The sequence below is a fragment of the Triplophysa rosa genome, linkage group LG4 (assembly GCF_024868665.1).
Source record: "Triplophysa rosa linkage group LG4, Trosa_1v2, whole genome shotgun sequence".
Taxonomy (NCBI): domain Eukaryota; kingdom Metazoa; phylum Chordata; class Actinopteri; order Cypriniformes; family Nemacheilidae; genus Triplophysa; species Triplophysa rosa.
Window position 1 is genome coordinate 24,980,637 of NC_079893.1, and position 25,622 is coordinate 25,006,258.

The 25,622-nt window shown below is 37.5% G+C and overlaps 1 protein-coding gene across 1 annotated transcript in view; it reads right to left on the reverse strand.

Annotated features, from left to right (window-relative positions):
• The window catches only part of ctnna2 (catenin (cadherin-associated protein), alpha 2), a 436,402-nt gene that overhangs the window by 327,208 nt on the left and 83,572 nt on the right, over nucleotides 1-25,622 (reverse strand). The window contains exon 6 of the mRNA XM_057332819.1: nucleotides 24,667-24,933. Within this exon, the coding sequence (XP_057188802.1) occupies nucleotides 24,667-24,933 (267 nt within the window). The remainder of the gene's footprint in view (nucleotides 1-24,666; nucleotides 24,934-25,622) is intronic.

Genomic DNA, 25,622 nt, shown 5'->3' on the forward strand with positions numbered 1-25,622 from the left:
CTGATATTGTGACAGCCCTAATCTGATATATGAATAGAGATTGCGAACAGGATGAACTAGTGTAATTGAAGTCATATGACATGGCTAAAACGAATATTATCGTTTGTTTTATACACGATTTAAGGTTCAAAAACGCTGTATTTTCCACATACCGTGCTTGTTTGTATCTCCTCTTTGACCCGCCTCTCTGAAACGCTCGGATTTTTAACAAAGCTCATCGCTCTGAAAAGCGAGGTGTGCTATGATTGGCCAGTTAACCAGTGCATAGTGATTGGTCGAATACTGCAAGCGTGTGACGGAAATGTAACGCCTCTTACCATATTTGGAGCATCAGGTTCCAAAGCAATTGTACTGACAGTACTGACTTGCGTATACATTTGGGCGGTCTTAGTCAAATCATACCACGAGCTGACGTGGATTTGTGGGGGGGTGGTTACACAAGGCGTTTCAAGCAGGTCTGGGTGAGCATTCGCTTTTAGATAGAATGCATCTTTTGTTCCGACACTTTAATTTGTGCAATTGTATGTGTCTAATACATGCATGGGCAATTTATTTCACACCAAAGACACAGAAAAACACGTGTTTGCGCCATATGACCCCTTTAAACATGATGTCAAATTAAAATGAGCTAAAATTCATACCATTCATATCATTATTTATTTCCATGCTTCTGTACTTTTTTTTCAAACACATAAATCCGAAGAAAGCTACATTCATTTAAATTGATAAATCTAACTATAATGATGCTTAGAGAAAAACATGTTTGCATGTGTACAGTGTGCGAGCCACGGAAAACTCTGATCTCTACATATGAGCTGACCTCTACAACAATACACGAAGCGCACAAAGCAAACAGAAAGCACACTCTTGAAAGTACACATGAATAACATATATCTTATTTTGTGCTGTATTGTACATCATTGTGTTTCATTGGTGCTTTAACCTTTGAGGGTTCATATACTGAAGGTTGAGCACTCTAGAGAGCAACTCTATAACTCTCTTGACCTCAACATCAGAAAGCATCTTGCTGCTCACAGGCAGAGGGGGGACATCTGCATGTAATGTGGGTTCATAGAAAAGAGTGGGTTAGGCCATCTGCTGAAGTTTAGATTGCCATAGCTGATCTACTGTATATTCAATTAAGGCAACAAACCCATGTTATGTTAGCAAGCAGAGACGCAAAATCAATCCTTTAGAGAACATGGGAGAGTGTGTGCTTGAGATGTACAGTAAACAAGGGACAACGACTAGAACAGATTTTCTTCCGTCCTACATGTTTTGTGATCACTTATGTGTTTTGTAAAGTGTCTGTGATGTTTTCTTTATAGATCCACCACTACATGAGTGCTAACCGTTAACCACTAACTAGCACAAACCAACCACAGACCGACATAGAAATTCTGAGGTGATCAATCGACGTGCATTTTTTCGAAGAGCTACATCGATTTCAGTTTTTCTTATTTTTGAAACCTTGCTGTATATCAAGCTCCCTTTAAACTGCAAATGCAATTTATAATATGTGAATACACTGCAAAAATGACATTCTGACAAGTGTTTTTGTCTTGTTTTGTAGTACAAATATCTAAATATTCTTAAATGAAGATGCACTTTCTTGACAAGAAAAGTGACCCAAGATATTTAGTCTCTTTTTAAGGAGAAAAATATAAGAATTAAGTAAATTATGGTAAAAACAAGGAAAAAAATCTGCCAATGGGGTGAGAAAAATAAACTTGAATTAGGCACTTGAGAAAAAGGTCAAACTAAATTCACGTTTATTTTTCTCACCCCATTGGCAGATTTTTTTTGCTTGTTTTTACCATAAACTTACTTAATTGTTATATTGTTTTTCATAAGACAAGACTAAATATCTTAGGTCACTTTTCTTGTCAAGTAATTGTATATTGATTTTTTGAAGTTTTAGATATTTTTACTGGAGCACAAGGGTAGACTACATTTTATTTAATGAAACCTTGTTTGCTTACTTTATTTTGGGCCGTTTACTCTCGTGTTGTTATTTTGTCTCCATTAGATGTAATTTTTCTGGAATGTATTATTTGATTTATTCTCCCAAGAATAACTTCTTCTAGGTTTGTTATTTTAGCCTTTGGACATCATCTTATAATTTCAAATAAATAAATAAAAAACCTCATCTATAATTACTGTACCTGTTTCTTGTCTTTGGTCTTGAGGCTGTGGGAATCATCTTTTTATTATTTTTATAATTTTATTATTGTGTCCAACAGTACATCTTCCTAGACGTGTTGTAAAAGATCTCTACTGCACACTTCTGGTATTATTATGCACAGCATCCCTGTCGTAAAACAAAAACGCACTTTTATTTTTACGACTTAAAATTGGTTATTTGACTGATGCACAGATAAATGAAAAAATGACCTTTCATACAACGCAAACTCGCAAATTACATATACGACATTACTTCCAAATCCTAATCTGCTCTTCACTTTGTTGGAAGCTCTTTCAAACTGCACCTAAAACGGTCGCCACTGGCGGCCATGCAAATTTACTCGTTTTTAAAGTGTTTCCAAGGGAAGCGTGTGAGTAGTATGCGCTGTTTGCTGTGACAGATTTTAATGAGCCTGAGAAGTTCAGGGAACATTTGTTATAAGACACCGCTGTAATAATGTATAATTTCAAATCCATTCACAGCAAGAACGACAGGCGAATTCTCTTGTTAAGTTTAATTTGAAGTTATCTTTACATTGTGTTGTGAACATGCGGAAAAGTGTCATATTACAAACAAAAATCAACATAATAACGTAACAAGCCCTTTCGTAACAATAAAATAAAATATACAGCCTACTTTTTTTTACAGTATAATATACAAATATGGTCTTGACATGCACCTTTTCTGTTGGTTCAAATGAATTCAGAGGAATTTGGTCAGGTGTATTCAGAGTTTAATCAGTCTTAGCAATAATCATCAATAACGCTTCACTTTTAAATAAGCAGAACCCAATCTGCTGTCATCTGCCTTTAAATGCATAGACTGGCAGCATTTTAAGACTATTTGAACACATTTACACATATTTATATTTGTGTACACTACAAATTAGGAATTAACAAAAAGTCCTGTATGACCATGCTTATGAGGGAAAACAACTTGAAAGAAAAACTTTGAGCAAAACTTATGAGAGGGAAGATTTACACACAACAGGATAACTAAAAGTATTTCTTATAAAAAAATGTACGGTCATGTTATATGGCTCTTAAAAAATAATTTGGCACCTGCTTTTTTCCCTATGGGAGCCAATGGCTCCTTAACTGATTTTTTTGTCTGGAGCCCTGAATGCAGGAATTCCACTTAGAGATAACCTCTCCTACAATCCTACAAACTGCCGGAGTGTAGTCTTATTTCCTTATTCTAACCGATTTGCTTACGCAACTGCGATTATTTCCAGAAGCTATCAGCTCAGCCGGTACCCAGGAGTCTCCTGGCACTCCGGCGTTCTCATATCCCCCATCGGCCCTTCTCTGTTTCCTAATTTGTCTCCTCATTTCAAACATTGGAATCCAATCACCCAGCCTCCCTCGGTGGACACACGAATCAGCAAAAAGCCTCTTCATCTCGCATCTTATCAAAACAGTTCTCGCTTGACGAACGGCTGTACGGAATACATTACAGAAGCGCAACCCTGTTAAAAATATGCGGCGCTGCGGCATAAACATGACCGTAAAGGAATAAAGGATCTCTCTCTGTGCTTGAAAATATGCTAATTGCGAAAACAAAGCATTTATCAAGACGTCTCCGCATCAAAACCCCATCCATGTGGCGGTTTATTGCATCTCATCTCGACCGGTTCCTTGGCACGGTTCGGAAATCGATGAGGCGTCAATCTCATATCCATACGTGGCCTGATGAACATATGGCGGATTGTTTTTGTTCTTGTGAGGTTGGTGAAGGAGCTTCATTAATCACTTCTGCTTCTAATGGGCCGGCGGAGAGCGCTCGTGGCTCCTTAACGATGCTGGAGGCCGGCCCGCTCTCTCTTTGGCACAGGCCGGTCTGAACGTCTTTTCAGGGGCCTGGAGTTGAGGGAACGGACCCCGCAACCTTCCGGTGTCAGGAGAGCCTGTTCGGAGCACGGGGCTGCTAAAGCATGGCACCCATTGGCCGCGGAGGCAGATGGGCACTGCGGGGAATTCCGAGAGGTGTAGCGGCAAATCTGTCCACATACTGCAAGCGTGGTGCTTAATTAATGTGGCAGAAAAGGGAAAGTCAGGCCCTTCCACTGACAACGTGACCTGTACTAGGTTAAGCTCAGACACATGGAAGCTTGACATTGAATAAAAACACGTGCTTCTTTAAGATCCAGATGCTCTACATAAAGTGCACAGGTACAGCGAGCCCAGTCTCATGAATTACGTATAAATAACACGCGCGTTGCATTATCGTGAAATACGTACGCCAAAGTTCGATTTTGCGTGCATATGATACGCCAATTTAGCGCGCGTGCATATTAACCGGCAATTTGTCTTATTAACCTGTCCCCTAACTCAAACCCTAAACCTAATGTTAGCGTGCGTGCATATTATAACCTCTACCCTAACCCAAACCCTAAACCTAACAGTATTATTTTAATTATTTCAGTGTTTCCTCTTCATGTACGTTTCAAAATGGCTGCTCTACAGCGAGGTGCACGCAAACATTGGCGTATCATATGCACGCAAAATCTAACTTTGGCGTACGTATTACACGATAATGCAACAGCGTGTTATTTATACGCAATTCATGAGACCGGGTTGGTACAGCAGGTAATGCTAAGAGAAACAAGTTATTACAGGAAAAAAATGGAATAGATGCCAATTGCAATGTGAATAAATGTTTAATCTCATAGATAGATGACAGGAAATTAAAAACAGGATTCCGCGATATGGTCTGTGGTTGGGATCAAACATGCATTCATTACTTTACTGTTAGACTTTCCAGCCATTTTCCAGCCTTTTAAATGAAAAGTTTAACAAGGGAATATGAATTGAATTAGTAATACTCACATATGAACAAAAAAAACCATCTTGAAAAACACTCATTAGTACTACATCCATTATCTTCAAGCACATGCCTGTATGCGCTCAAAAGCAACCAGATTGTAGGTCTAATTTAGAGTCTCCTTACAGGAATCATACAATAATGTAAAGACAATTAACCATTTACCTCATAATTTAATACTCTATGATAAATCTTTTTCTTAAGGAGAAACTAAAACAGACGACGTTTTTGATGATGTTGAGAAGGACAGAAATACTTTCGGAAAGAAAGTGATAGAAAATCCACCACTGGAGCCTCTAGAGCTTTCTGTAGTGTCTTATTTTATCTCGGCTCTCTAAATGAGCTTTATTGTTATGGATCTAAAGTATGAATAGCACAGAGTCTGCTGGATCTCTCAGAAGTCTGCTCATATTTTGTTATGCTTTTGTTGTAAAGGGTTTTAACAACCTGAAAGACAGTTATCTGCTATCACAACCGTAGACATATAACTAGATGCTGCATTCAAGCGCTCCAGGCACGTAGACGTGTCCGCCATCTTGGAACGGTCCAATGACGTCACTCACAGTTGACTAGAATACCCCAACACTGTGCTGCGCAGCCATGGCTGTGAAAACCTCGAGGATTGAAATTCCTGAAAAATGAGATAACCTTTCGTAGTTGTCATGTATTAGTGTAGCAGATATGTTTGAGTTTACACAACAACAAATATGTTTTCATAATCATACACAGTCATCATGATTTTGATTGTTAACGGACCGGCTAGCACCGTTCCAATGGGGCGGCCCATAGAAACAGATGCTAATTCCACATCTAGTTATTTATATCTATGATCACAATAGCCAATCAAACAGCACTACACATTAACCCTTCCTGTTTGAATTAGGAAAATATCCAAAACATTGAAACAACATTTTTAAAAAAAGCTCATTGGGAATTTATTGTAATTCACTACAATGTTCATGAATTGCATAGCGTGTTTGTCAAGTCTGTTTGTGTACCATTGAAAACTTCTAACACAGTACAGAAACAAAAGTTTATCGTCATGTTCAGCATGATCTCACAGGAATTTGCAACTATTTTTCAAGGTGGCAAATTTGTATGAAAATGTATGAATTTTATACATATGTGAGTAATGCTAAAACATACAAAACAACAATAAAAAAAGCCACGCTCCTAATCCTTACACGACAAGAAAGGTCATCTCGTCGACAAGAAAGATCATATCACGCTGAAACATATGAATGGGATTGTAAAATTCATACCCATCAAACAATTAAACATCTCGTAAATAAGTCGTCATTCCAAACAGATTACAGCGAAACCATATTCTCCGTAAATTGAAAGCTAACTGAAAAAAATCGACATTGGATGAATACATTTTTTTTAATATATATATTTTTCAAATATTATTTGAAGTATTATTTTAAAAATAATTGTATTCATCTCACAGACATTATTATTATGTCAACGCGTTTTAAGCTAAACCAAGGCAGCTCAAACAAGGCCTTAGCAAAAAGCCTACCCTTGTCTACAGTACATTTCTGGATATAAGTTTAAAAAGAACAGCCTGTGTTTCAGGGTTTAAGTGCTTTAAAAAAGCCAACAACATTGGATTTGTACGGAGAAGTGACACAAGCTGTCAGTTTGTTGTTTGTGTAAAAGAGAGAAAGTTATAGACAAGCCCATAGACAGATTATTAACAGGCTGCTAGGCGCGCTTTACTGCTCCACCGTTACCGATAAAGCTGGCATTAAGGCAGAATAAATCTCTGCGCAGTCGTAGGTTATCTCTCTCGGGACCAGAGCTGCATGTCTGTATGGTGAAAAAATCACTCAGTGGATACTCATGAGAATCGATGGAGAGGTTCACACCCATAGTGCCAACAATCTGTGCCCTGGCTACAGTTGCTATGGCATCTTGACCCTGCGGTCTGGTTTGGACCACAGGGGGACAAATAAAGGTCTTTTAAAATGAAATAAACTGCGAGATGAATTGGATAAATGAATCAAGATGCAGTTGATGCAATAAACTAATCGTGAGAAGTGTTCAATGTTGTTCATGACCTTTGCATTCAGGAATATTTATAATGTGGGAACATTGTAGTAGTCACATCTCTCGGTTAGTTTTGCTTCCATGCCATTGAAAAGTCTGAACTACAGAATATGTCGTTTTTAGCTTATTTTGAATGTGCGGCCTACATACAAAAAACAGCAGCTACACAAAACAAGTATTTTCATGTAATTTAATGCATTCAAGCCGCATTAAAAAAACAGATCGCTGCGTCAAAGAAAAATAAAACAGAAAACCATTATTTCTATTTAACCATGCAGCCATAAGTATAAACATGAAACAAATGTAAGCCTGACGTAACGTATCAAATGCTAAAACAGCCCCAGATGGCTGCCGCTTGGCAAAACAAAGAACGAGAAAAAAAACTGGCATTTTCACAAGAGAGCTCATATCTGCTGGCTAACCTCTCTGTGGCTATAAAACCGAACCTTTAAAGAACAATCACCTCTCCTATAGCGGGCCTATGTGAACGTGGCTGTTTCCGAGACTTTTGTCTGGGAGCTGAAGATAAGGTCAAGTGGGAGCTATTGTGCCAGCTGAAAAGCGCACGTCTGAAACTTAATGCCCCGGCATTACGTGCCATTACACGTCTGAGGGTCAAAGCGTGAGAAAAAAGAATGGATCTATCGTGCTCGCTTCCAGTGCAATAAGTGCGACATTAGTCTGTCATTTTGGCTCGGTTTGTCCACATCTGCAGCGTTGAGAGTATCCGTGCATGAGCAGAGGAGCTAATGGAGTCGCTGGAGGGTTCGCCCCCGTAACACACCAAAACAACGCCACCGATGTGATGAACGTTCATCTGGCCCGAGCACGGGTGGTCCCGGTGGGTGCCGAAGGGAGGTGTGCTCACCGGCGCGGGCGACCCCGGTTCGAGGACGTGCCTTGAGCTCACCTTCACATCGCCACTTCACCTTGGCACGGGTGTGCGTTTTTTGTGTTTGTTTTTCAGCGGCATCTAACTCGCCTGCTGGGGGGTTGGGAGTAATTACCAGTCCGACTCATCCTAGTCATTAGAATTTATTTATCATCCATCAGAAGAGGGGGAATATAATTAGAAATCACAGGGACACAAACATGTAATTACCATTCAAATACACATCTCCCGGCAGAGGCCAGAGAAGCCTTATTAATAATTCAGAACGACTTCCGAGCGCCCAGCGGCACGTCGACTGACAAGCTGTGTATTCTCAGCTCCTAATGAGGATTAAGGGCAGCAAGACACTAGGATGCGTTTCTCATGACTAGGGATGACCAGCAGTGTGTCCATACTGCAAAAGCTGTGGAAAGCACAAGCTGTTAAAAATGCATCTCATCCTATTTAAACAACATGCTAAAGCGACAAACAATAAATGCTGTCACTTTCCTGTCAATCCGAAGACTGTGACATCTCATTTGTACACACAGTTGTTTTTATTTCATCTTCTTTAATTGTATCATCGTAAGAATCCATCTTCAATGTCTATTGTATCACCCAGGCCTAATCTGCTGCATTTCTCTCCAGACACGTTCCACGTTGCTTGACATGTAAGGGGAATTTAAATAGGATAAAAAGACAGAAGCAGAAATTCAGAAGTGGAGAAAAATACCTCAAGAGACCTCAGCGCATCTCATCAGACTATAGGAGTGATGGACTCAAATACAACTGCATGCAAAAGAGGTCATTACCAGACCGGGTACGGTGCAAAGAAATTACAGCGGACTGTCTGTGAGTCGCATTCGTTCACTTTAATAGACCGAGGAGTCCCTCTCTCACTCTCGCTCTCTTTCTTTCTCTCAAACATGTTCTTTGATAACGTTCTGATGTTCAAGTACATAGGTCTACAAGTAGCCAATCATATCAGATAAATTAAACAGATAACAACAAATCACTGAATAAACATGTCAGTTTACAAAAACCAACATCACAGTGTTCTTTGGGCTATCAGCAGAATGACAGTATGCACGCACATAACTTCCAAAATCTCTTTACGCCAAAAACAATTGAACTCTTGACACTGAGTTTAATAAAAGCATTCCTATGTGAAGATGAGACGGACACATGAGATAGCAATAATTGAAAACTGAGTGTACAGAGAGAATAAGATCATTTGAATATGAATAGACTTTTTCTTCCATTCCCTGGCGATAACCTTACTCATTTCTGCCTCATCTCATATCGTCTGCTGTCGCCACTGTGTCCAAGGCTAAATAGAACCACAATAACTATGAATAAAGCCTCTATACAGCTCCATCGCTCAAAAGATGTAACTACACAGCAAATATGCACAATGACCAAACAATGACACAACCACTTGCTATATAGCAGCTTTGGCACTTTGTGAACGTCTTAAATAAAAAAAGAACTAATGTGAAAAATAAATAATAACAATAACAACAACAATAAAATAATATTATAATATATTATAATAATTATTAGTACTATTTACACTTTACAGTATTATTAGTCCTATTTACACTTTTCAGTGTATATATACAAAATAAAAATTATTTAAAGAAACTATTACTATTATTAATATGATAAAAATAATAATACCAACAACAACATTATTATTTTAATATATACACACACACACACACACACACACACACACACGCACACACGCACACACACACAAATTAGTCTTATTTTATTACTACAAAAAGAGTTCATGGGAAAAATAAATAATATATAAATAATTATAATATTATATTATAATTTATACTGTATTCATAATAATATTATTATGATTTAAATAATATATATGAATATATATATAAGCACACGTCCGAACCTTAATGCCCTGGCATTACGTGCCATTACATGTCTGAGGGTCAAAGTGTAAGAAAAAGATCGGATATCGTGCTCGCTTCCAGTGTAATAAGTGCGACATTAGTCTGTCATTTTGGCTCAAGCGGAGTGATCTTTTTGGCCTGGTTTGTGCACATCTGCAGCGCTGAGAGTATCCGTGCATGAGTAGAGGAGCTAATGGACTCGCCGAAGGGTTCGCCCCGTGTGGGGTTCGGACGTGTGCTTATATATATATTCATATATATTATTTAAATCATAATAATATTATTATGAATACAGTATAAATTATAATATANATATATATATATATAAATAAATAAATTATATAAATATATAATTATTAATTTTATTACAAAAATAGTTCATGTGAAAAGTAAGAATAATAGCAATAGTTCATATTATTATTATTGTTATCTATAAAATGCTGGTGTTCCAAAATGTTAAGCCAAATGCAACTCTTTTGGTGTACCGTATCCACTGTATGCACTGTACCAATTGCATATTTCCCATTAGGCCTCAAGAACGTATACCAGAGGGCTTTTTAGGGGTTAACCGGAGGAGGCACAACTGAGTCCTGTAGTCCAGGTTTGATCTGAAGGACGCCATATTCAGAAGGTATTGAGCCACATTTGCCTGTTCCCTGTTAAATATTGACTTTGATCCTGCAGCATAAGGCCTGGGGGGGGGGAATTGAGAGCGAGCCAGTCAAACAGCAGATCTTTAGATCACATGCCTGAACTCATCTGTTAGCTGGCTGGTGATGGACACACTAACCTGGTAATGTTACATCTAAAAACAGGTGGCACCTGGACGCATGCAACACAATCAAAGTACCTGCATTTTTGGCAGTACGAGCTGTGTTTCATAAAAATCACATTTGTGGCAAAGCGGTAGTGTAGCGTAGGAGAGCCGTAGTCACACTATCAAAGCAGTTAAGGTCAAAAACATGCTTTATCCTCCAGATCTAGAGGACACTATTTCGGGAAAGTTTTACACGCCCTCAGACTTTGAAACCCAGGTAGGTCCACGGAGCGACACCTCTCCGAGCTTTTACGCTAACCCTGAAGTTCACCTTTGTGTTTGGAAGAACACATCTGCGGGTGATGACAAGAAAAGCTTGCCAATTGCCTTGGCAGCTGCCTAGATCATTTCCATAAGTTCTAATTGAACTGTTGGGGCAACAACAATCTGAAACACTCATATAACAGCCAAGAACAGTTAAATGAGTGAAACCAATGGCAAAGATCTGTGAGAAACGCCAGCAACAATATAACATTGAATAAAATCTGTAACCAAAAATGCCTGCAACACATGGAGAAAGCTATTCATCTCAAGCGCTGTTGCTCTGCGCATGTGCACAGCCCGAAATGATACCTGCTATCTTTGCTCATGGGACTACTGAACCTTTTGATGCAATCACCTGAGCTTCAGTAAAAGTGCCGCCTGCCACAGGCAAAAATGTGAAAAGCAGCAGACGGGAAAAAATGTACTATATGCTCTCTCTCTCCCTTTCTTCGACTTCTTGTCAATAGTCAGTTTATTCTCTTTATATAATAGTCATTATTTTATACTTGCTAAAACTTTTATATAATAATTATATATATATGTACACACACACATGCACACACATGAAGAGTTTGGTTCCAAAATGAGATTTTTTATTCAAAAATCATCTTTTTTATTGTGTTATCGGGGTTTTTTTTGGTTTTAGTTAGCTGTATTTGTTTTTTGTTATTATGGCTTGAATCAAAACAAACCAACTGCCGTTTCATTGATATTAATTGGAATGCACAATAAAAAATTTTAAATGGAGTATTAACTTATAAAACTTATTAAAACTACATGTTAACTTATTTTCCTAACCTTAACCTAACAGTCTGTCTAATCCTCTAATGAGAGTTACTTGACATGTAGATCCAAATGATTGAGTTAGTTAACAAGTAGCAGTCACTTAAGTCAGTAAAATGCCTTATAAAGCCAGTACAATCAAAATTAAGTATAACCAAATAGTTTATTTTTATTTTCATTAGTTTTGTTGTTGCTCAAGCATATACATGTATATTTTGAATGCAATGCCATATGTTTTGTATAATGACCTGCCAAATGCAATATAAATGCAAATAGAGACCATTCAGAGACCATTTTTAAGTTATTTTCAGTTTTTCTTAACTTACTATTTATAGGTATGTGTTTGGGTAAAATGAGAATTTTCTTTCATTCTGTAAACTACTAACAATGTTTCTCCCAAAATTTCAAATAAAAATATTGTTTCTGTTTGAATTTATTTGCAGAAAATGAAAACTGGAGAAACAGGTCAAAATATCAGAACAAGATGCTCTGTATTTTTTCAGACCTCAAAAACTGCAAAGAAAACAAGTTCATGTTCACTTTCAGCAATACAACAGTCATATCAGTTTCATGTGTCTTGTCATGCTCTCAGTCAAATTGCTGTTGGATGACTTTGTCACTCCTGAGGTTTGATGGAATGGACTGGAATGGCCACAATACATCTAGAAATGCTGATTAAATAAACCTTTGGAATGGTCTCTCAATTCCTTCCGTGAATTTTGAATGGTCTTCAAACGATAAAGATGCATTTTGCTGCCAGATGGATTCGTTACAGCATTAACCTGCAAGAGCAAACCAGGCCGTGCTTACCAGACAAATGTTGACCTTGTGAATATAAAGCATATTTGTGGAGGTACTTATCTTAAACTGACGCAAGATTCTGAACTTGTCAAACAAAGTCTGCGCGGCCAGAAAGAGCCAAAGTTGAGTCCGACGTGGGTTCCTCAGTGTATTAAGGCGAGTTTGACAGCAATGAGGTAAAGAAAGATGTGTTGTTTGTGAACTGGAGAGACGGGTGTTGCTTGGGGAATGACAACTTGATGATGTGGCCTTGCTCGGTGTCATTGTGAAGGAAAAGCAATAAAACCAGTGTTGGCCCAAAGACAGGGCCCACGTTTGGACGCACTCTTTCAACTTATATGTTACAATGTGTCACACAGGCACTGGTAGACAGATCGACAGGTAGACAGATATAGACAGAGATATAGTCAGAGAGGATATTGGTCTCACGCCTTCGCAAGAAACAACGAGAAGTGATTTTGGAGTGTTGGAATGTTCAATCCCACAAGTCTTTGTGACAATGTCTTCATCCAGGGCTTCAGCGAAGGACCAAACTTATGACTGCGTATTGACTGCGGGGACGTGTCAACGAAATCAATAGCTATCAATATGCTGGATGTGCCTCAATAAATCTGATGGATATTCCTGCTGAAAAGAGATATGGAAGGCCATGGAGGTACGATTTATATGATGGAAATAATTCAAGGGGAGATGAGGTCATTTCATGTTACGTTATACGATGAGATGACACACTGTATATTATATCAGTGAGGTGTAGTCAATGACATGTATACTGCCTCTGCCGATCACTACAGAATTCAATAATATGCTCCCGCTACTACCATAAAGACAGCCGCCAACGTAAATCAATTCTTATTTTATTTGACGAAAACTAAAAAAAAGCCTTTTGCTTTTAAAAAATCTTCCTCTTAAGAATTCTACTAAATACACACGCGCTTTGAGCCGAAAGACTAAGGGGAGGGTTGTCGATTTCCACTGTGACTCCTGGATGAGTGATGTTTTGCATTGCTACAAAAAGAGCTTAGCGAAAAAAAGAAGCTGTGCCAGTAATCTCTATTCTCAATTTTGTCTATCATCCCAGGGGGGCCACACACGTATTCCCAAACAAAACTCCTTTAGCTGGGTTGGTGGGACGTTGACAGGAAAGCTTTAGACGCAGGGCCAAGAAAAGAAGCCGGGCCAAGTTGGTGTTCATACTGGTCTCAGTTCAATGGCCCGTTGCTTCCGTAATCCTTAAAGAAATGACCTTGATTTCAAGGCGAGGGAGCATGAATGAGAAGATGTGAGCACCAACTATCAGCGCTTCATGCAAAGGCCTTGAGATCATAGCGGTACCACCGATATCCAGTGAATGCTAATAAGCGTGCGACCAAGAGCCGTGTCACACGCTCAAGGTTACAACGTCCACTAGGAAAATAATTACATCTGAGCGAATCGTGCAGATTTTACCCAAGAGTCACGGCGAGGACGGTCAAAATTCATCTCGTTTGGGATAAAATCATGGGCGATTTTGGGATTTCGATGTGTGACCCGTCACAAGCCCATTTGCTTAAAAGGTTAGTTCACACAAAAATACAATTTTGCCGTTTTTAATTTACAGTTGTGTCTTGTTTTGTCCTTCTTTCTGTGTTTATTCTCAGTGCCTGATCATTATAGGACACCGTTTACTTTTAAAATTGCGTAACAACAAATGCACTGTTTGCTTACAGGTCAATGATGTGACGCAAAATTCTTTGTGTTCATACTGTTTAGTTACATTTAAATTCGGTAAATTTCAATAAATTAGCAAATGACTCGCATACATCCTTATTTCTGAGGACCAAGTCTAAAATTTCTGGGTTTAATTCATTTTGAGAGAATATTTGGGGAATGATTGCAAAAATGTCAATGTGATGTAACTGTAAAAACTTGATACTAAATAATTGATCTTGTTTAAAAAAAACCATGCGAGTCGAATCATGGATTATAATTTAGTCTGTTTTTTACCAAACCCATTTGTATTCCCTCGGAACACTGGGAAAATATGACATGAGGCGTGTGGCGTTATTTATAACACTTTTGCATCCTTTTGAATTTTGAGAAGAGGTGGTTACAATCCTCTCCCAATGTAAACAGAAAAAGCAAAGCAACACTTTTTAGAAGAAAATCTGTGTTTTCGTTCTGAAAAACAAAGAAAGCCAAAGGTGTTTTGAACAACATTAGGGTGAGTAAAAAATGACCAAATTTTGGGGTGAACTTACCCTTTAAAACTCGCGTCTTGGTGAGGTCTAAATGTGAAAACATTAGTTACGTGTGAAGTAAAAATCTGCCGGGCGAAATAAATGTGTTAAAATCTGTGTTACGCCTGTCAGTGTAAATGTAGCCTAACAGACCTGCCGTTGTCTATAATGTTGTTCATTTTAATGAAGCCTCTTGGCTGGATAACTTCAATAAGCCCTCCACAATCGAACATGAACACAAAGTTTGGCCTGAAGGGAACAGACAGCTCCTTTTAATTACACATCTGCTTCTTGAAAATCCCACATCATTAAATCAGTATTAATACGCTATATCAAAGTCTAATGTGCACGGCAATAACATACAGCCAGCAATCTGAAGAGACTCAATGCTCATTTACATTCACGCATTCAGCAGGCGCTTTCATTCAAAGTGAGTGCATTCAATAGCATAGCAGAACGAAAAGTCAAGTTTTGAAGCGACTTCCGTAGACACAAACTCCTTAAAAAAAGAAAGCGTGTTTACATTTCGCACAATGCCCTGCTGCATGCTTATTACTAGTTACCGTGAGTCAGCGTCAGCTTTCTTTGTGTAAAGTAGCATCATTCCTTTGAATAGCGGTTGGAGGGCCAACCGCTATTCTCTCTGCGTGAGAACAGCGTGTGACCGCAGCTTAAATAGACGAATGCTGGGGGGTCAGCATCTAAACCTCTTAATTAATAACAACACTCAGCCCAAAATGGCTTCCGCTTCATGAGGGTTTTTGCACATTAAAGCTATTTTTCTTTAAGAGAAATATACTCCAGATTTTTGGAGTCAAGTAAGATACGAAGTGCAGGTAGGAAGAGAATCGGCATGGCTGCACCATCACTGAGTAACATTTTGTGCTTCACATTTAGGGGCGGTAGGAAAAATATGAGTCAGCCAATCAGAGTGGACCCTTAAGCATTCCTAAAAAAAAACCTGTTCTTAATAAGCAGACCTAAGCATGTCTTGTTTTCGAGCAAAATATCGAAATAACCTCAAAGCGAGATAGAATTGCAACGCAAAGTTGCATAAGATATGAAGACTTTCTCTATTCACGCAATAGATCCTAAATTACATTTCTGCTTACCCCATTGGCAAATTGTTTTATTCTTTTTCCTATTTCGAGCACAAATCTAACCAAATTTAGCAAGGTTTATGCTCAAAACAGGAAAAACAAGTGAACGGACTGTGGGCGGTCTGTGGGTGTGCTGTCTGAAGCCGAGACATTTCATAAATCCTCCTGCAATTTATCATGTGCATGAAAGCACCGTGCCTTACTTGCCGTAGCTGAGACGCTAACCTGTTAACCATTCTGCCAATGCAATTCTGACTATTTCTAACCTCCATTATTCAGAGATCCACAATGCTAAAGCTGTGATTTTTTGGTATATAAATACACACACACACACACACACACACGTGTCTGGTTTACCATCTCTGTGGGGACAGTCCATAGGCGTAATGTTTTTTTATACTGTACAAACTGTATATTTTATCCCCTAACCCTACCCCTAAACCTAAAGATCATAGAAAACTTTTTGCACTTTTAGATTTTTTAAAAAATATTGTTCTGTACAATTTATAAGCTTTTTTGACACGAGTCCCCATGTGTTGGTGTGCATTCAGGTTTAGGTCCTATAGGGATATAAAAACATGTCCACATACACACACACACACACACATAAACACAGATATTGATATTGGGTAACGTCTGTGAAGCGGCTTGGCTATTTCGCCAGAATTAGAGGGCCAAAGGCTCAGGTCTGAGGTGCAGAGCCACACACCAGTAAGCCCACCAGCGAGCCTGTGTCTGTATAATCCACTCTAATCCTAAAGTCTACACACTTGGGCCCAAAACATATATTTAAAACTTTTCAAAGATCGAAAAGTAAAAAAAGAGGGATTGCGATTTGAAATGTGGTTCTGTGTGGGCGTTTATATGCATCCAATTCTGACTCCAGACGGCTCCGATATGCAATGAAGTCGTGTTCAAGGCAGGGGCCATAAAAACGCTCCCTGGTAATGCTAAGTCATTGTAAGTCCTCTCTTCGAGATATAGAGGGAGCGAGAAATATAAAGAGAGGAAAAGCAGAGGCCGGGCGAGATAAAAAGAGGGTGTGACTGCAAAGACAGCCAGGTCTGGAGAGAACAGATTGATATAGCAATTACCTCCAACTTTATTCAACTGCAACGAATACATCTCCATATATTAGCCTTCCTGCTCCCCGTGCACCTGTGTGCGTGCCCGCTGTGCGTGCCATGACATCGGGGTTTAGTCCTGTGCAAGCATGTATGAACATATGTATGTGAACAAATGTCCACCTAAACTGTCTGGATATTTTTCCTTCCAAACCAACTACTAAAAGTGACATCTGTCTAAACAAATTCGATTAAAGTGTTGTCATCATTTATTCACCCTCATGACAATCCAAACGCGTGCATGACTCTTTATTATGAGGAACACAAAAGAAGATATTTTGAGACTTTTTAAAGCCACAGCATGTCAGACGTGTGTATGTATGCGTGCGTCACTGACCTTATCGCTCACCTAATAATTCTGTCATTTATTCACCCTCGTGTTGTTTCAAACCATTTTCATAGATTGTGTTCTAAAAATGAAAAATGAAAATTCTGTCATCATTCGAGTCTAGTCCAAATCCGTATAAATGCCTTTGTTCTGATGAACACAAAGAAAGATATTTGGAAGAATGCTTATACCCAAACAGATCTTGCACCCCATTGACTCCCATAGTAGGAAAAATTACTTTATCATTTTTTTGTTCTGTTGAACACAAAAGAAGACATTTTAAAGAATGTAGGACAGCAAACAGTTCTGGGGCACTTTTGACTATTTTTCCTACTATGGGAGCCAATAGGGGACAAAATCTGTCTGGTTGTAAGCATTCTTCCAAATATCTTTCTCTGTGTTCATCAGAACAAATACAATTATACAGATTTGGAACAACTCGAAGGTGAGTAAATGATGACAGAATTTTCATATTTGGGTGAAGTATCCCTTTAAACTCACAACAAGTCTTTCATGAAACTGTACTTAATCCTTTTTGCTAACATCCATTGCACACTGTATCAGACATGTGCGAGTGTGTTTGGATATTCATTTACGTCACTGTGTTGACATACAATGATTTAAGAAGCACAGCAGGCTCATCTGACATGCCCCATTGGTGGTTTGTCAGGTGTGAGCGCTAATTTGACAGGTGCTTTTGTATTATAGATCAATCGAACAGCGGGAGGTCGTCTGTCATTTTGGATTTCGACACAGGAAGTGATATAGCTGTGGATGTGAGGGAGTCATGAGATGAGGCGATGAAGTGGCTAACATGAAAGAATGTTGTTGCACGGCACGAATTCACTTGCATTGGTTTTGTGTCCATAAAATATTACCAACTTTCTTCAAAATATCTTCTTTTGTGTTCTGCGGAAGAAAGAAAGCCATACAGGTTTGAAACAACACGAGGGTGAATAAATGACAGAATTATTAGGTGAGCGATAAGGTCAGTGTACATACACACGTCTGACATGCTGTGGCTTTAAAAAGTCTCAAAATCCTAACCAATCCCGATTGAGAATGAGTACCAATGATGGAGGAAAGCTTTGAGCACACTACAAGGCTCGAGCTAGTCTGTTCTGTGACTACAGAACTGAATGACGTGATAGAAGCAACTTAAAACATTTTGTTTTCAGATGGAGATGTACTCTAGCATGGTGCAACACTGCCCCCTGGTGTCTGTGAAGTGTGCAACAACACCAAAAATGGTCGCAGCTCAAAAATAATGGGTAAAAATCATAACACATAAATATGGAAAAACACAGATTCCCACTTTATTTTACTTAAGGGATTCTGTGAAAACTTTTCCAAATTCAGAAATATGTCTATGCTTTTCTTATCAAAATATCTACTATTAAGTATTTTGCCTAGTAGTTTAGATTTCAACTGCGTCCTGCTTTTGGACTATTTTTGTATGTTTTATACATTGTTGTATATCATTTTATTTATCACTCAGTGTGTCTAACAGTATTGGAAATTATGTATATATATATATATATATATATATATATACATACATACATACAGTATATACTGTATAATGTATATATATATGGATTTTTATATTGTACATTTTTGATGAATTAACTTTGAATGAAAAAGTGGCGCTGATATATTCGCAATCTTGTTTTTATTACTTTACAACAACATGACAGCACAACATCACAGGACACCTTTGATGAGAAGTTGACTGTATTTTCAATTATCTTAAGGAAAACAACTTAAACTAATAATGTCAACAACAATAATAACAGCAGTGGTGCTATCAATCAAAACTGTCGCCCATCATCTCTCCCACTGCACTAATGAGAAAACAAAACAAGCACTTCACTAAAGAGAAACCTACGTGCTTCACACGCTGATTTGTTTTAAAACAACAAACTGAGGCATGATGGATAAACAAATGGCTGTACTTGGAATCATCTTGTTTTTTGGTGTTTTAGATGTGTAAACGTGCAAGCGTCAAAGACAGATCCTAGTGTGTGTCTGCATTTTTAGGCGAGTATGGATGCATTCATGCGTGTATGATCTGCAGAACTCTAAATGAACTCAAAATAAGCCCTCGGGCTCTTCAATATTTAACCGTCGTAATCAAACGTGAGCTTTTCCAGCGCTGTTGCCCTTTTAACATACATGAGCCAGTGAATCACTGATAGAAACTCTTATGCTTCAGTCTTTTTCTGTTTTTATAGCATTGAAAGGCAAAAATCCAAAATCATCAATTACTTTACAATTGGAACCATGGGAAATATGTAATGTGAATAAATTTGTTAAATTAAAATTTTAATAAGCAATTTTACTATAGTCATCCTTTGAAACCAGGTGTTCCGATTTATTATGTGCGCTTATTGGCTGCTATTCCTCAATTTGGTCCAATTCATCCTTTTCAGAAACATTTTTATTAAATAAAATAAAAGTAATTTTAAAAGTACCAATCTGAATAGTACAAATACGGTACTAAATACTGACTACAGATCAGATCATTTACAAAACCACAGATCATGACATTCAGTTATATGGATAGTAAAGAAAACAGCAGTTGCAGGATTTTGGAAACCAGATTCTGAAAACCACAATCAGATTCCCACTAAACACATTTTAAAAACATCCCAACAATGTGTATTTGTATTTGTATCTTTCTAGCCACAAGTAATTTCCATAAAATCTGTAAATACTCCTGTACAAACTGCCAAACTGGTTTACTTGCTCTCAAAATTGTTCAGAGGCAAATTCTGCATCTTTCTGTTTAGAGACTCAAATAAGATTAAGGCGTTTTGAGCTCTGCATCAACACAGAGGGATTACACCTTCCTTTTCTTTCATTCATTCACTCGATTTGCTTTTGTCTGTACAAGATACAAACTGCAATTTAATCTCTATCAACAGCATCTGTGACATGTGTTTGGTTGCCACAGAATGATTCAACTCGTCTCCCAGTTTATAAAAACTGCACTTACCACAGAAGCATAATGAAAGAAGAAAAGATTTTCAAATATTTTAGGGATAGCCAGATAAAAAATTATTGTAGCTAACATACAGTATAGCTATATGTAGCTGACATTCAAAACAAACAAACTTGGCCACCATTGACTACCATAGTAGAAACAAATCACAATGGTATTCAAAGGTGCCCCAGAACTGTTTGCTTTCCTACATTCTTCAAAATATCTTCTTTTGTGTTTAACAGAACAAAGGAATGTATAAAGCATTTTTTTCTTTTGGTTTTTTTTGTTTTCTATTATTTTTTTGTTTTTATTTTTATACCTAATAGCTTTCTCTGTGTTCATCAGAACAAAGACATTTACAGAGATTTGGAACAACTCGAGGGTGAATAAATGATGACACAATTTTCAGTTTTGTGTGAACTTTTCCTTTAACTCTAATAAATTGAGTGGCAGTTTTTTTTCCAGAAAGTATGTGAAACGTGTGTGTTGGTTATGTAGTTTTCCGTTCTAAATACTGTATATATATATATATATTTAAAGTTGATTTTACTAACTCAAAGCTACGGAAGAGTATTAGGGCCAAGCAATAAAAAAAATATAAAACCGTTTTGAGATTAAAGTCATTATAATGCGAAATTAAACCCGCAGTTTTTCGGGGAAAAAAGTCGAAATTAAATGTTGAGAATAAACTCAATAAATTTCGAGAATAAAGTCGTTGTGTTTCGAGAAAAAACTTGTTAAATTTCGAGAAATAAAACTCGAAATAAAATGTCGACAATAAACTCACTATACTTTGAGAATAAAGTCGTTGTGTTTCGAGAAAAAACTCGTTAAATTTCGAGAAAAAAGTCGAAATAAAATATCGAGAATAAACGTTTATCCTATATCAGGGTCATGTTCATTGCGTAGTACTGAATGAGGACATGGCAGTTGTATCACTTAGTGAAGCTATACTTAAGGCTTTCCTTCAGTAACAAAGAAATACTATCAGCGGCTGGGTCTCTTTAGAAGAATTTAACACGTTTTTAACACGACTTTATTCTCAAAGAGTTTTTTCTCGAAATTTAACGATTTTTTTCTCGAAACACAACGACATTATTCTCATATTATAGTAAGTTTATTGTCGACATTTTATTTCGAGTTTTTTTTCTCGAAATTTAACGAGTTTTTTCTCGAAACACAACGACTTTATTCTCGAAATTTATTGAGTTTATTCTCAACATTTAATTTAGACTTTTTCCCCAAAAAACTGCGGGTTTAATTTCGCATTATAATGACTTTAATCTCAAAACGGTTTTATATATTTTTTTATTGCTTGGCCCTAATACTCTTCCGTACAAAGCTGTTTTGTTTGGTAAGTTATCTTTAATAACATTTAATATTGTTGTTTAACATCTTGTCGCTATAAACTAAAAGCAATTTGATGAGCTATACCGCCCAAACTTCCTGTTTTAATAGGAAATACATCAACAAAAAGAAAGAAAACAGTGCTTGTCGAACTCTTCATAAAGTCTCAAAGAGCAGTATCTGTTTGTTTTGTTGTATAGCCAGAGGTGAAAGTCAGTATGTCTCCAACAACAATCTCTGCACGTCACCAGATGCCCCGCTGGATACAAATGCCAACACCTTCATATACACACAAACAAACAAACCAGACCTTATGCCTGAATATCTGACTAAATATTAAATCTGAACTTTTCCCCTGTAAACAAACGAAAAAATACAAGTTTTTCTAACAGATGTGAATTTTCTGTTCGTCCATCAATAACCGCTAGCAAGCATATTATTCACTAACACAAAAATAACACAAAATGTATTTCTTTGATTTTGGACCCAATTCTAAACGCCACAATTTTCATTCACTTTAATGATTCTATTAAAATGACTAATAGCAATTTTCAGGAAGAAAAAACAAAATGAATTCTGATTGCATTTACTGAAGAGATCAGATGACTTTATATTACATTTACATTTAGTCATTTAGCAGATGCTTTTAATCCAAAGCGATTTACAAATGAGGTAAACAATGGAAGCAATTGGAACAACATAAGGACAAAAAAATCATAAGTACAGTAAAAATTGGTCTCATATAGCCCACCACAGTATACAAAGATACGTTTTTGGTTTTTTTAAGGATAGAAAAGCTGAAAAGAAATACAAGTCAGTACTAATCGGTCAGGTTTTGACGGAAGAGATGTGTTTCAGACGATTCATAAAGATGGCTACTGATCTCGTAGCAGCTGGCATATCATTCCACTATTGAGGAACAGATCCATAAAAAAGGTACGCAATAGTGATTTTTCCCTTTTTGGGATGGCGCCACAAGACATTGTTCGTTTGCAGAGCGCAGGGACCTGCAGGGATTTAATCTCAATTAAATTTAGATAGAACCATTATAATAACAAACAGCGTATGTCCCCATTCACATTCAATATTTATATTTATAATGTAACTTCACTGACTTATTGTCTTCTATTATTCTTCTGAACCTGCATACATCTGCAAGGTGTGCTGTGCCTCCAAAAAGTAGGTGAGTTTATCACACTTTTAATTAAACAATGAGTCACTCTTGAAAGTTCATGCACCGGTGACAGAATATAAAATGTATATGCTGACTGTCATGGCAACAGCTCGAGGGGGCTTTTAAGTGTTTGTCACATATTTTATTAGTGTTCGGTTCAGCATTAGAGGAACCCTGCTGGAAAAACCAGGTCGTGTCAGTTTACGGTGGTCCAGATGCTCTGTTGCTGATCCAAAGTGGTTGTAACCAGCACGACCGAGATATTCTACCAGCAGTGACATATTCCTGACAGTGTGAATAGCAAAAGCCACAATGAATCTGACGTTTTCAATTCAAAAGTTGACAAATGGAAATAAATAGGAAGCATATCCGTATATTATACATGCAGATGCATAATCTGACCGATTAGCTGTGTTCCTGACAATATTCAACTAAAACATATTTAAAAGAGAAAAAAATAACTCTCTTTTATTTCTTTCTCTCTGTCACTTTCTCATCTTTCTTTTACTGGTAGGTCAGTTATTAAACTTCGTATTTTAGTACTTTTTGTATTATTACCTGCTTAGAATGAATCTTCTTTGGCTAAAAGTGTCCATGTTGTATGGTGTTCATGTTTGTGTGACTCTGACCATGTTTGCAGGTACATTGAAACAATTTTCAATGTATAAAATACTTTACAGATGTTTACTTTATCACAATTATAACACAGCATACATGGGTTATATTCATCATTTACCTTCACTGTTTATTTACTGTATATCTATTTGTTTTTTTGTGAAATATATACTAAAAAGACTAAGACTAAAAAACTGAAGTCTAATGTGTTGAACTACTGTATGTGTGAAAAACCTGAATAAATATGAATAAATATAATTCATTCATTAATACAAACCGTAAATATATACTGTAGGTCTGAGGTTAAACTATTAAACTTATTGCTCTCTGTAAACCCATACACACGGCTTAAATATAAAATAAATGCGTAATAATACATTATATTTTGACATATTGCGTGTGGACTACATAAGAAAGGTTATATAAACAATCACAAAAAACGAAATATATTTTTGAGCCGAAGGTCTTAATAAAAACTTCGGCTCGCCATAGTCTAATACCAAACAGAAGCATCTGACAATCTCCAAACACTTGACTAAACAAACATGATATCCTACTACGAGTAGTTTCTTACCCACAAACAACATCTCTCATTTAGCAAATCACAAATATTTCAGCACATCATTATTATTCACAAATATCCAGATTGAGAAACTGATCAATATCTTTCAAAAATGCCCCGCCCATTTCTGTCAATCGCTCTGACAAAACCACAACAAAGAGCTGATGTAGTTTCAGTCCGTTCTGCCCACAGTTTCTTTATAGCCACTAGATGGCAGCCTAACTATATATTCCAAACAGCCTCTCGCAGGAAGTTAACACTTCTAGGACAATTTGCCACTTTTTAACATCTTCATCTTAGATCCAAGAACTAAGAATAGACGTTGCAAACAGTAGGCTGAATATCAGAGAACGAAAAAAGGTCGACAAAGTAAAAGGACACAACAACTGATGTATGTGTGTGTGCCTTTAAAATGTTTCTTAAAGAGATTACGTCAATCTTCAAATACTTGATATCTCCGACTTAAAACGCTACAGAATGACAGATTTAGTCTACGCCAATCTACGGAAGCCTTACAAATAGCTCTCTGCATGTTAGGCTTGGATAATAATAAGTGTTTTAACGAAGAACAAAACAAATGACATACTTCCCCTTTAAGATGTGAGCATGAGCAGCAGATCTCAAAATCTGTATAACTGTGACATACTGTATGATATATACAGCATGCTGCAACCTTAAACTCTTTAGCGTACTCACGTCAAACTCATTGAGAGCGGCGGCTAGCTCGCCAATGCCAGCATGTCCGTGCTTCTCATCGGTGGGTGAGGTGGCCTGGGCGGCGCTGGAAATGCCCCCTATGGCCTCTTGGACCTGTTTGAAGACGTAGTCACGATTGGCGCGCGTTGCGGTCACGTCAGGGTGGCGCAGGAAAGCCTGTGATGCGGTGTAAAGCATGGTGGCGTTCTTCTTGAGAGCCCCACGAGCGGCCGCCATCTCATCTCTGCATTGAGGGTCCTTCAGCTCCTGTCACGCAAACACAAAATGTGTAAGGAAACAAAAGTGATCATTAGAAAAGACGATTAGGAGGAATTGAATTATTGTGGTGCCTGAACGAGTTCACGTGAAAAGTAATGTTTGAAACCATTTGAATTGCATTCCATGTGTTCTGAAGCCTTATTTTTATTATATTTTTGAAAAAAGCATACATGGAAGTCATGTCAAATGTGTGAACCTTGAATTGTTTTCTCAAATAAGGAATGGAAACTACATGAGGGTGAAATTTGCTGGTAATGTACTATTCCAAGCCACTGTTCCTCTCACTTTGATTTTCATTTATTTCTGCATTTTTGGATATTTGATATGCCATTTTCTATCATTAAAATAGCTCATGTACTTTTTAAACACCGCACGAAAAAACAGGATAGTATATAGGCTTTCTGACCAAAATGAATTTCCTTCCAAGGGTGTAACATTTCATTTTTCAACCAAACAGTGAAAACACACAGAACCAAATTCAGAGAAATTGCTCTGAAACAGAAACAAGAAGCATCTCTTTGACCTTGTACAGTGAGATTTTACAGGCAGAATGTGAAAGGCATTAACCTGTCAAGAGCACTGAGCTGAATGAATGATGGTAGGAGCAAGGGGCAATCTTCCGGTCTCTCTCGTGAAACCAACACGGAAGTGCAGCCGCTAGAGGCTGGCTCCAAAAC